General features: G+C 40.5%; 1 protein-coding gene across 1 annotated transcript in view; it reads right to left on the bottom strand.

The window, feature by feature from the left end:
• Nucleotides 1–13,911, bottom strand: part of TRABD2B (TraB domain containing 2B) — a 255,932-nt gene that overhangs the window by 110,463 nt on the left and 131,558 nt on the right. The window contains exon 3 of the mRNA XM_042873535.1: nucleotides 6,866–7,012. Within this exon, the coding sequence (XP_042729469.1) occupies nucleotides 6,866–7,012 (147 nt within the window). The remainder of the gene's footprint in view (nucleotides 1–6,865; nucleotides 7,013–13,911) is intronic.

Raw genomic sequence — 13,911 nt, forward strand, 5'->3', positions numbered from 1 at the left:
AAAAAAATCCCTGAGAAGTCACGGCCTCCCTGTATGTTTTCTATTTGTTTTCCCAAACCAGCTAAATAGTTGCTTTCCAAGCACTTGAGAAGAATAAATAAGTAAACAGAACTAATAGCATACCACCAGCCCCTCCCCCAAGGCTTCCTTCCCCACCCCAACCGTGTCCCTGCTCCCCTTGGTAGCGATGCCAAAATATGCAGCTGGCCTCTCTATCTGAATGAATGTTTTGATTAAAGAAGCCTTAGCAAAACACAGTCAGAACAGTGATCCTGGCCCCCTTTCTGCAAGCTTCACCCAGCTATGCAGTGTATATTTAGGACCAGATTACAGGGACCTGTTCATTAATTGAATGAGGATGACAAGCCTGCAGTTTACGCAAATACAGGTTTTGGTTTCAATGGGGAGCCTAAATCTTAACTACACATTGATAACTCCTGCCTCATTTAAAAGCTCAATTTAACATTGGGATTTCTTTTTGAGGCCAGCTTTTGTGAGCTTTCAAACATATGGAAAAGTTCAAGATTTTCTATTTCCCTTCCAAATGCTTTGTTTCCTTTAACAAAGAACTTTTTTTTTCTGTTCTGACACTAAAACCATCACCTATTATATTGCCATGACACCCAAGCAAAGATACTGATCAAAAGGCAAAGCAGGGCAATAAAGTAAAAAAAAAAAAAGGGACAAAGGGTTTGTTTGGGGGATTGGTTGGTTTTTCCAAGCACTGAAATTCTTTTTCCAAAGGTATTTTTCATTTAGTTTTCTGCTGCAAAGTGGGAGAACAGCTGGGTACAAACCCAGCTCTGGGTGTCCTCACAACTATCAGGGCTCTTCAATGAGCTTCTGGTTCAGCCTGGTGACAATGAAAGCCTGAAAGTTTACATGATGTTTGCTACCTGCGTTTAGGTTTACAGTCACCATCAGAGAACAAAAACAGATTACTCAGGAGAACACGATCTACTGTGTTCCCTATTCAGTCCTGCATTAATAGTATCAGAGCAAGAAACGCTGTGTCAAGGAGTACCTCAAACCATCAACTTTCAGGACACCAATGAATACCAGTGCTGTCAAGTCAACAAGGACAATCAAAATTCCAGTCCCCTTTGTTTTCACTCTGTCTTAATGAGGAAACAAACACATCCTCTAGATAAAACACAAAGGGAGAAGAAGCATTTTCTATATTCAACTCACAAGATATTGCTCAAAAAACCAACAAGTCTTTCTCATTTCTCCTGAACAAGTCTTTCCAAGAAACACTTCATAAGCCAGCACTTTGAAAAAAAGGGATAGTAAATGCATTATAGCAAACATAAAGCAGTGCAGAGAAAGCAGCATGGTACTATCTTGAACTCCAAATCTTTTCCCCAACCACTGTTTCATTCTCTTTTATAGTTTATTCCCTTACTAATAAACACAGTTAGTCAACAACCCTCAAATATTTTTTCATATAAATCAGTAATTTTCTGTATGTTTCTTATCTAAGCCTTCAAAAGAAAAACCTTTGCTTCTAAATGTCTTGCTCCAATCTTTCTACTTTCTCCCCCCTCTCCCATCGCCTCCATAGAAACTGAAAGAAGCAGAAAGCAGAAGGAAGGAACTTCCAAGTCAAGACAACGCTAAAAGCAGGCACAGAATGAAAATTTACAAGCAAGAACCTATTTTCAAAACCTGTAGCAGGAAAATTATCTGGAAGTGTTCCAGATTACTCACAAAAAAAAATAATAATAAATAATCATCATCATCATCTCTGCAGAGATTTCCCCAGCACTGTCATCAACAAGTAGACTTTCTCAATCTGAGTCTGTAACCAATTTTGTAAAACACGTAAGCCAAACTATAATATTGCTCCAATCTGGAATCCTGTTCCGACATAATATGAAAATTAGACTCCAAAAATTTTGGCTGCCCTTGTGGGTTGTTTTGTTTTATTTTTTTTTCGACTTCCAAAAGCTCACAAAGCTGTGACTCAGGTGCAGTGGGAAGAACGTGTGACCCTGCCACAGCTGATCAGGAGCTCTTCTGAACTCTGGGAAAGCAGCATCTCTCCAGAAGCACCCAGGAGGTGAGAGACTCATGCTGGGCCACAAGCAACTCTGAACGTGTCATCAGACACCAGGGGAACGCTGGGCCTGCCATGCATTTTAAGAATAACATAGAGGCATGGAAGTGCTACTGATGGCTTGCTGGGACCCAGAAACCCTCGAGAGCAGCTCTGTGCCCGGGACAACCTTGCGTTTGCTTTGCTGGAAAGCCTGTAATCACTTTCCCTATAAGGACGAGAGGCTGTGCCAGTTTGTCTGCACTTTGTTACAGCTGAAAATGATAAGGTGCTTCCAAAGTGTTGTGTTACAATAGCTGTACCTTCAGTTTAAGGATTTATCTTCCTTTGCTGTAGATAAAACTCCATTCCTTGAACAAATTAGGTCTGCTTATCATTCAATGCTCTACCTAATGGTTTCAGCTGTGTGTTTCTGCATTTATTGAAGCTGGGGCATTCCACAGATAGTTCTCATTGATTTGAGAAGTGAGCCAGAAATCCAGTCATATTTTATCCAAAATGAGAATGGGGCAAATTAATGATATAATTAGAATTGTCAGAACTCTTAAATCATAAAGGACAGGTTTAAATGCAGAATGATAACATTTTTAAAGGGGTATAAAACACAACCTGTTTATAAACAGCAAATGTATTGTGAAGTGATGAGCTGAACCTTTTCTTCATTAGTGTAGGGAAGCTGACCACTGGCATGCTGTTAGTGTACGGATCTCTAATGCTGTCTCATCAGGATCACTCTGCGTATTTCAAAAGGCAAAATCTGCTATCCCAAAAGCTATTTAACCATGAATCCTTGGGTCAAAATTATGGCTGAAAAACAGGAGCTGGAGATCACAGGTATAGTTTTTGGGTAGGGTTAAAGGAAAAAAGGAAAACAAATGAAAAATGTCATACATCACTATAGAAAGGGAACAATGGAATGCAAAGAAACACAGGAACAGCAAATTCCATGCTGGCAAAGATGAATTTGCTGCACAGAATTGTCCTTCAAAATCTGAACATCTGAAAACCCATCACAGGAAGTAAGGGTACAAGGTACTCCCAAAGTCTACATATATCAGTTCAACATATTTAAATAAAAACCTCAACATCAGATTTAGGGAACAAAATAAAAGAGAAATTGTTCTGTGGTGGAAAAAGTTTGAAGAAAAAAACAACATAAACCTATCCTATCTTTAACTTAAAGACCATTTTCTTTTCAGCATCTTGTTGACTTTCTGCCCAGAAACTCCAGCCTAAGACTCTTGATTGAACAAGTCACAAGAGAATCGTGCGTTTGCAGAAGGCTGTCCAAGCAGGAGAGATGCTTTGTATACCACTTTAGGTCATAGTCTAACTGAATAAACACAGCCTCTTAAATTTTTATTAAGTTTGAATAAGGATTTATATGTTCAGAAAAATGGTGCTTGGAAGCAAAATGTAAAAGAAAGAAAAAAAAAAAAAGAAAGAGAAAGGAATGAGGAATGTTATATAACCAAAGGAAAGCAGAGGTGTTTCTTGCTTTCACTGTTCTTAATTAAAATTTAAAAAGAATAAAAAATAAAAAGAACCTCAACACTGAAACCAGGAAGGAATGGTGCACTGAATGTCCTTGGTGTTGATTCTGTCTGACAGCGCAGAGCTGTCCTCTGCGCTGCTGCCTAAGCCCCTGATTTGGTCTATGAAATGCCCTTTTCTCACACTTTTCCTCCTGGCACCGTCCCTTCTGCACCCTGTACAGACACAGACTGCTCTCTCCTCCCAAATACCACAGAAGTTGTCGAGATCAATGCTGGGAAACCACCGTTTTTCCAAAAGCTCTCTCAATGATGTTGAAGAGGCTCAAGAAAGTCATCCATAACACAGAAAGCCAACAGCATTAGTGTTTCTATTTCTGTTCCTTCTTCCTGCTCCAAGATGAGTTCTGATGCAAAGCCATCTCAGCTTCTTGCAGCCAGCTACTGAAGATACTCCATCTCCCAAGATTCGTGATACAGGAATTAAGGAAGTTTCTCCACATATATTTTTGTCCCTTCAAGTGTCCCTGGTGTGATGTTGGAATTTTCCAGCTGCTTTTCTGGCACGTTCCAGTTACTTAAATCAATGGCTCCCAAATGAGGCAACTAACAGACAGGGTGCCCTTTATTCTGCAGCTCTGTGATACTCAAAATTTTCCTGCACTTGTAGGATTATCATTTCTCATCATCCGATGAGGACTGTAATACACTCACAGTCAGATAAATCTCTCTGCTTAGATTTAGTTGTTCACGAGAAAGATCCCATGGGCGATGCTTCATGTTTAATATTTAAGTCAAGCTAATCAAATTTGATAACCAAACAGACTCCCTATGGCAGGGACAACATCCTTACAAAAAACACACAGAATAAACTCTGGAAGTACCACTGGCAAATGTTAACTGAATAGAGAGTCTATCCTGGGCTTTAATTTTCTATTTTGTACTGCTTGCAATTAGAAATAAATGATATAAAGCTGGTTTATAAAAACACTAGCAAACAAAAAAGCTCTTTACTTGAATTAAGAGCAACAGCCCATAAGAGGAATATACTCCACAACATTTAGAGTTCTGGAGGGACTAGTATACATATAGGGATTTTAATTTTCCATGGCCTCTAAGTGTTATAATCTCTATCAACTGTGTGCACTCTGAGCCCATGACTAATGCTATTGCTTGAACTCTCATTGTTTGCTGGCTTCTTTCTTCTTTAACACTGTTTTTAAACCTACACTGATTCAAGAATTTGCAGGAATAAAAAAGCTTTTACAGCATCTCAAGTCTGAAACACAGGTCTGTTATAGGACACTGTGTCAACAAATCACAGATGTCTGAGTCAATGCAATCAGTGTGAACAGCAATAACTTGCCTCAGAGACACAGGCACAGAAGAAAGCTGGCAAAATTACAGTTTGATAGCCATTAAAAGATGACAGAACATTCAGATGTCAGGACTGTCTTCCTGATTTTACAACTAGCATTTGTTTATTTGTGCCCATGACAAATACATCACCACACCTCAGGATAATTACTTCTGTAAGGTCACTTTGCGTTTATCTTGTGTGCTTACTTGCAAGTTATCTTCTCTAGGATCCTCTAAAGTTTTGAGCTCTCTACGTTTTTCAACTCACACAACGCACCTTTAGAGACATATTCTTAACAAAGTTGGTTTCTCCCTTTGCTTTTCAGTGCAAAACTGCCCAGGCAGAACAGCTCTGGCAGCTCTGCTGCTACACAAACATCTGTTTTAGTACTGCTCTGTTAGCAACACCTTTTATGTCCTGCTTAGTTATGCTAAAACAGCGTTTCACTCTATAGGACTACAAGAGTGAAGAGATTTGATCTCATTCATTACCATTAACCACTCTTCCTACAATTTGAGAAATATAGAATCATATAACCAGATAGGGAAAAAGAGGAGGAGATATAACCACTTTTTTCTATGATTTAAGAACTTCCAACTGTCCAAGCTGATGTTGAGGTTAGTTCTGTGACAGATTGCTTGGAAAATGCTGCAATGGAAATATTTAATATTTCTACCTAGAACTTCTTGAAGCAGCATCAAAGACCTGTACAAAACACCCACGTTGTGGAGAGTGGCTAACTTGCAGACTGGGGCCATCCTTGCTTTCTCAGTTTTTTATCTGAGAAATTACTGACCCACAGAGCCCTGTGCAACTCAGGATAACAACAGCAAGGTAAGAAGCCCCGAAAATCTCTGCTCACCTGATCTCAATTCTCTCTTGAGGTCACATAGTTATTCTTGATTTCTCTGTCTTAATGGTAAGCCACTATCATGATTTAATGGACTTTCATTGGCAAAACATACAAAACATTGAGGCTGGCAAAGTATATAAAGGTCCCCTTCAAAAAATCACTGCATCTGAGACAGGAATCTGTGAACATTTATCAAATAAAAAGATGAGGTAAGAGACGGTATCCATAGACCAAGTTTCCAAAGAATTAATGGGGAAGAAGAAAGAGGAACCTATATATCAAATGAGAATCTCCAAGTTTGCCATGAACTATCAAACTAGTCTGGAAAGCAGATTTCTGCTCCATTGAGTCTTTAATAGCATTGGATAACTAAGATAAACAGAGACGGAAGGGCTGTCTGAGACACATACAAAATTATTGAATTATGACATGTTTGAGAAGTTATTTACTTTACAGAGTATTTACACAAGGTTCACTTCCTCTTCAAACATAAGCTCAAATATTACAAAGATTTTTTTTCCCCCTTAATGAGGAGACCACATTCAACAGTCCCACAAATGTCCATAATTAACTTTTTTTAAGGCACATTCCTAGGAAAGTTTTCCAGTCAGTCACTTCCCCAGAGCCAAAGCAATACCTAGGAAACCCCAAACTTTCACTATGCAGATGAGACACATGTGGAGAAGAAAACATGAGACATCAAAAGGAAGAGGAAAAAGAGGAGATGGGGTAGAAAGTGATGACTGTGAGATTGGAGTTTTACTTTCTGCTGTGCTATAGGCATCTGACAGGCTTTATGCTGAGCTCTTAACCTTTCTTTGCCTCTATTCATCTGCTAAATTACACCCTTTTTTGTCATATAAAACCTGTAGGATGCAGAAACTATGCAGAAACTATGGGGAAACTATGTGTGTGATTACCTGGTAGAAACAGATACCAAGCATTTTAATGAATACAGGTCACTATATCCAGTGTAGAAATTTTAGATCAGGAACTTTGGTAAGAGAACATTTCCTGTCTTTGTAAGAGAAAATACCATCTATTTTAAAGCAAATTATTTGTTCTCAGCTCTCTGGCTCATACACAACATTTCTGCTTACCTGGGAAGTGTCATGATTGAATATAACAGCATTCAGGTCTCCGCAATTATAATGTTTGATGAGATCTTCAGTGGTGTACGGGGCCTGCAAACTGCCTGCTCGGAGACTTTCATGCTGGAGCAGAGTTTGGTTTAGTGCAAACAGCACCTGTAGAAATGCAAACAAGAACAGAAGAGGAGTTAATAATATTAGGTATCAAAGAAGCAAAGTGTAAAAGGCCAAGTGACTCAAAAAACTCACGCACGTATGACGTTTATTGACCCATCCTGGCCCACAGCAATACGGGCTGATTATCAGATATTTCCAACTGGAAGGGAATTCTAACTTTCTCTAGTAGAAGTCCTTATTATATGACCCTCGTTATTCCTCATAAGGTCTAACTTCACGACACTGCTCCTGCAGAGGAGACAGTCTGAGAGCTTTCAGGCTGTCTATGCAGACAACTTGGCTGCGTGGAAGACACTGGAATTAAAATCAGGAAGCTTGTATTTCCTTTCACTATTTCCTGGCAGCTATCTTAAATCCAAAGCCCAAACAAAATCAGAAGATTTTCAATAAAAATCATAACCTTCCAAACTTAGGAAGTCGCTGATGTATTAGGGGGACATTCTGCATGCTTTAAAATCAGAAACATGAGGCAATTCACTGTCAGTCTCCCTCCTTTAGTCTTTCCTCTTCACCTACCCTTCTGCAAAACAGAGATGTTGAATTGTGATACTGTTAGTAGACACAGTACTTCTTATGAGGCCTCACCAAGGCAGAGTAATGGAGGAGAACTTCCCTTGACCTGTTGGCCACGTTCTTTTTAATGCACCCCAGGATACCATTGCCCTTCTAGGCCACTGCTGGCTTATGGTCAACCTGTTGTCCACCTGGACACGCACAGAGGAAATAGAACCACTCTTTACTATTTACATTTCTGTACCCCCAAAATGCCCTTGATGATGATGAAAGCTTCTCACATTTGTAACAACAGTGCCCTCTCCATTCCAAGTTATCATCTCAACTCTCAGGTAAGCAACACATGCTGAGTGCCAGCTGGCCCAGCCACGGCTGCAGTCTCTGATAAATATTCTTACTCACATGCCTAACTTTAAGTAAATGAACTGACTTTAAGATTAAATCCCAAAGGAGTTTAAAATTAATGATGTACCAGTGTTTTTGCAACTTGGAAGTTCTTATTTGTTTACAAACACAGTTTCCACTGGAGTTGATCTGAAGAAAGGGAAACCGTCAACTGAATTTACTGCTGTAAAAGCTCAGGTATATAGGCAAATAAGATCTGAGAAAAAAATAAATGTAATTAATAAGAAAATAAAAGTATCTCCAGGGCATTAACAGCCTCTGAATACAAAGCTGTTAGATGTTCACTAACACACACGTTCTGGTTGAGGGAAATAAGATGTTCCTTTTTAATTTACTTTTAAAAAACATAAAGATGGTCTTTCAAATGAACCTGCTGGGCCTCCACCCCACAACTGGTTGCCTCTTAAAATCCAAGGCTAAGAGATTTCCTCACTCAGATCTAAGGGTCTCATCGGGCTTTTCTACAAAGAGATCTATCTTTCCCAGGACTGTAGCATAAAGCTAAGCATCTTCCTAACTTAGTTTTCCTGTAATTTAAAAAATCTGCAAAAAATACAGTTTAAAAATTTCTAACCTTTGAAGGATCTGAGCGTTCTCTTTTTTTTCCCCTAAGGGCTACAGCTTAAAGAGGAAACGGTTCATCCCAGGATTTCCTGGGGATTCTAAACATTTTGACTAATAAAAATAAAAGCTTAGAAAAACTTTGACAGGAAAACCGAGAGCAGAGCTTTTCCCAAAATGCTTTTAGTAAAATCCTTCTCAGTTTTGATTTTTTAAACAGTGGATGTTGCTGGAATTTTATACACAGAAATGCTCACACACACACATATATATACAAACAGGCAGAAAAACCTTGAGCATAAGACAGATAAGACAGAGTGTTTTACAGTAAAATATTAAGGAGGCAACAAACAAATCCTTACTTTGCATTCTGAATGCTTTTTTTTTTTGGTTACTTCAGCTTCCTGAGGAAACCAGTCCTTCGCATTCATGCTCTATGCTTCCTCCTAATAAATTTGGAACCTATTAGCTGATTTCAGTCATATTCGCAGAGGGTTAGAGAAAACTGCCTGCATGCTCCTTGAAAATAAGCATTTGGCTGCAGAAAGGGCCACAGTGTTTGCTCGCTTGTTTTAAAAAAACAAAGACATCACATGGGAGAGGAGTTGATCAGAGCTTGCAGCAGGAGATGGATCCCAGTGCATGGGCACCAGATTTATTACTATTGGTGCTTGTCTCAGGATGGTTGTGTTCCTGCTCTCTGCCCCTGTGCTGTAAGAGGACCTAGAAATGCTGCCAGGTGAGCCCTGGAACCCGGCTGACCTCATAGTGAAACCAATTTCTGCCTCCAAGCTACTGCCCAAAAAAGCAACTGCAGAGATTGTATTCTGGGACAGGAGCTAAAGTATTTGCATACGCTCAAGCAAAACTTCAGCCACTTGAGAAGATTTCTAGAGAACTGTTGCTTAACCAAGCCTCGGTCATCATGCTTTTGGGTTGAGTGGCTCAAAACACACATAAGAAGAGGCAAGGTCTTGCCGCAGCTGCCTGCTCGCTGGATTTGTAGGCCATTTCCTCCAAAGTCAGATTAAAGCCATCTTAAAAGCTGCATTTATTTTTCCTTACTGTTCAGATAATGCCACAAAAACTGTTTCCTTTCCTGCTCCCTATCTTAATATCAGTGACCCTGTGACCTCCAGCCCAAACCTCTATCTGAGCTAAATCTCCCAGAGGTGCCTAAGATTACCGTACAACTGAGGGCTTCCAAATAAATACACTGAAAGCGACTGCCTATGCACAGTCCCACCTAATAAATATAGCAGACAGTATTTGTTCTGGGAAGTGATGGGAAGTTATGAGCTTGGTGCTGGGAAAGTGCATTTTATTCATGCAATTTATGATCCTGACAGCTGTGTGCTCTGAAGGCCAGTTTTGCACGGTTGTCTCTGACCCCAGCTTGCAACCAATTGAACATGGACAACAGAAGAGGATTTTCACCCTTCCAAGAAGCAGCTTTTCTACCCATGTGGTGTCATCCTCCTGTGCAAAGCAGCAAGCCAACACAGATTTCATGCATGTTTGGAGATACCAGCCCTTATGGCAAACTTTAAACCTTACTGCTGTGCTTTATTGCCTAAGAGAACAGGTACCACCAACCCCACACAGCACCAGGAACAACTGGTCTGATCTTTTAGCAGCACTTTTGCACTATTGTCATCACATGGAAGAGGAGCCTGGACCTGGCCAGTTCTTCCATGGGAAGGTCAGAGATAGGCCTGGTACAGGAGGAAAGCTCTGCCTTACTGCTGGCTTTCATTCAAAGTATTCCCAGGAAGGAGGAGATCTTCAGAATCCCCAACTTCAATTTCTTAGTGAACACAATGGCTCAATTTCTTAAATTTATGCCAACTGCTGTCTCCATGACCCAGCCCTTGTGCTGCTGCATCGCTTCAGCCCAGGAAGTAGAGGACCATTAAGGTCCCTTTGATCTTTGGCCATGGTCATCCTGGGCACTCCAGTTGCAGCCAAATCTGCAGAGACCAGCCTTTGCAATCCCTGTGCAAACCCGCTGCAGGCCTGAGAGACCAAACAAGCCTAATGAATACCCTAACAAAAGACTTTACTGATTACCTTGACGCTACAAACAGTATTTACTTCCCTCCACACATCTGGATTAGTCAGGAGTCAAATAATAATAGAAAGTAATGGCAGCAAAAGTCTATCTCGTGTATAAATCATCTGAAATGCACAAACCACTTATTTTCAAAAGACGAAAGATTGGAAAACCTCTGAACTACTCAAATAAAATGAGCAGACAAAACCTGTATGAGGTCTCAAGGTCCCAAAGGGGGCTGACATTGCTTAAAAATGTTTATACATGCATACATAACACTGCAGGTTGTCATGGAACATTTTGAGCTTCATCTTCCCAAAGCCATGGCATTAGCTGGAACAAAGGAGGAGCTGTCTGATTTTATGTGAGATTTCAGTGAGATGTGGTTTGTGGATCCAGTCCACAGAAACAGCTCTAAGAAAGCACTGCCACCTCTCCAGACAATGAGGAGAAGCGAGTTGATGTGCAGCTGGCCTTAGGAACACTTGAGGAGTTCTGTCACAGATCTCGTTCTTCATTGTATTTGGTTTTGGAAGCAAAGTAAGATAAAAATTCCTCTTATTCCAAGGTACTCTCACAAACCATCACAATGTATGGATTCTTTCCCATGACCATCACTGAACATCAGCTTGTGGAAGCAGAGGCAGCTGTGTCCATTCAGCTCTACGTTTTTAATACTTTTGCATATGTGAGTGAATTGACTTCAGTTGATTATCCTGTTACAGCTTTCCAAGTAAAACGTGCACATGCTTTGTCAGAAATCCATTTCGTTTATTAAACTCCTGCAGTTCTCCCAGTTTCTGATGACAGCTCAACTCTATGCCTATCACCTCATCTAGAAGGCAATACTATGGATTTCTAACCAAGTGGAAAGGTTCCCAGGACCACATCTTCAGTTTTCTGACTGTAGTTCCAAACAGTGCCACAATGGAAAAACAGCTTCATGTGGGCATCTAAGAAACCATTGTAAAGTACTATAAGGAAGTGTTTTTACCAGGTCAAACACTTGAGTGGTCCCAAACTTCATAGGAACTATTTTGCTAATAAAACAGAAAATTCAGGACTTACAATGGAAGGAACAAAATTTGTGTTAGACTGAAAAGAAAGAGATCAACGTTCGTCTGGTGGGTTTGCTATTGAGATTGGAGAAGCAAAGGAAACTGTGAAAACTCTCACATCAAACTTTGCCATACATAAAAATTTGATTGCCCTGATGGAGAAATCACTCTCCAGTCCTAAACTTACTAAGGCTGAACCATAAGCATAGCATTCACATGACTCCAGTAGCTGGAGTTACAGGATGACCCCTGCATAGAACCATGATTAATAACAATACTGCAAAAACAAGTCCTGAAGTTTCATAGCGTGATGTCATCTCTTGGGCAGGGAACTGTTGTTTTCTTTTGCTTTCTCTTCTGGACAAGTGCCAACACAATGCAAATACTAAATAAGCATTACTGGAAGCTTTTTGGGTGAGTATATCCCATCAGCGCTCTCATTGTGACTCAAGAAAAGAAGTGCCCGCTCTCCTGCTCAGCTCAAAACAAACCACATCATAAGTACTGAGGTGTACTGTTCTTCAGGGATTCTTGTTCTGTTGTTACCATTCTCTGTACTCAAATAGAAAATCAAATATACTCCTTCAGGTCAAAATAATGGCCTGGAGGGAAAAACAAAGAGAGAAGAAAAAAAATAAAAGAAAGAAAAACTGAAAAACCCAAGTCCCTGATTTTTCAGATTAATGAAAAGCAATAAAAGTGTTTGCCCAAATCTGTTCAGTTCCACTGGTTTCCAGAAGACGGGTTTCCCCTTTCCTTGAATCTTTTGCACTGTTGCTAGGAATTAGTGGGCTGTGAAACTCACCTAATGAGGTCAGCATCAGGAAATAGCTCTGAAAAAACAGGTCCCAGAGGAACTATAAAGGACTCCCTCAGTGTCCAAGAGAAATCCTGGATGCATCGGCACATTGTGCTGCCGGGGCCACTGGAGGAACGCACCTTACTTTGCTGTTGTTGTTCCTATAAAGGGACAGCTAAGGAAAGTGAAACTATTAACTCATCCACTGGAATTTCTGCTCAGAAAACCGTGCCCCCTGTTAAAGCTCCTCATAAAAGCCTTTCAGCTAGTTGGTTCCATATGTTCCCCAAGCCTGCAGTTATTGCTTCTGAAAGGCAGGAGTAGTTAAGCGTCTGCGGCTTGGCACTGACCAGGGAGACCTAAGGACTTTGCTTTTTCTCTCCCTTTCAAATTACCAATTAACCAGTTTAATAAAACAGTTTGAATCTGACCAAGGTGTTTGTAGAAACCCCTAACCACGACAAATCCTACCGGTGACATGCAGGCTTGACCTGGTGCAGAGCATTTGTATTAATAACTCACAGACCTGACACTAATCACACAGTCATAGAATGGTTGGGTTGGAAGGGACCTTAAAGCCCATACAGTCCCAACCCGTGCCATGGGCTGGGTGCCCCACACCAGATCAGGCTTGCCCCAAGGCTCCATCCAGCCTGGCCTTGAGTTCCTCCAGGGATGGGGCACCCACAGCTTCTAGGGACAGCCTGTTTGTTTAAGACTAAGATGGTTTTATTTGGAGCTGGGAATACCACGAGGAGATAAGGGCTCCAACCCCATGCACCCAGAGGCCTTGATGAAGTATTTAAGTTGACTTCTGGGAGCTTAGCGCTCGCTTCGACCCCCTGACTTTTCTCTTCATATGAACCACCCATTAAAAACTTAACAAGTGCCAAAGTCGAAATCCATATTTGGTATTTTCTTTGTGTTTCACTGAATTAAAGCATAAAAACACACAAACAAAACCACCACAACGATACCTAGACGGAAAGTACTGCAATGTGCATAAGACCCCCATTCCTTCAGCGCTACGACTTCAACAAACCATCACCATAGCCCAGGGAGGACTCACCTGGCAGCTCTATTTTATTCTATATGCTGACCACACCAAACTATTACACATATTTTCTGCTTCAGCAGAACTCTTAGATACAAGTCTTCAGGTGTACAAGGCCATAAAGACAACAAATAAAGACAGTGGAATAAAACTCTAACCTAAGTTAATTCCTGTCTAGATAGAACTTCTGAAATACCATATAATTCACATTACATGTATTACAAATACCACACCTTAAATTAGGCCAAAACATCCCAAAACAAGGTCTTAAATATATATGTCAGAAGCAGTTGTAGCACAGGCATGAAGGACAAGATCTGAAACCATTTCTTCTAAATATATTGAACTGAGCTATTTCTAAAGGTACTCAGTTTCTCTTCATTTAGAGGGAAAGAAGGGAAGGGAAGGGAAGGGAAGGGAAGGGAAGGGAAGGGA

This window comes from Lagopus leucura, unplaced genomic scaffold (genome assembly GCF_019238085.1).
Source record: "Lagopus leucura isolate 7727_CA_CO unplaced genomic scaffold, USGS_WTPT01 Super-Scaffold_100009, whole genome shotgun sequence".
NCBI lineage: Eukaryota > Metazoa > Chordata > Aves > Galliformes > Phasianidae > Lagopus > Lagopus leucura.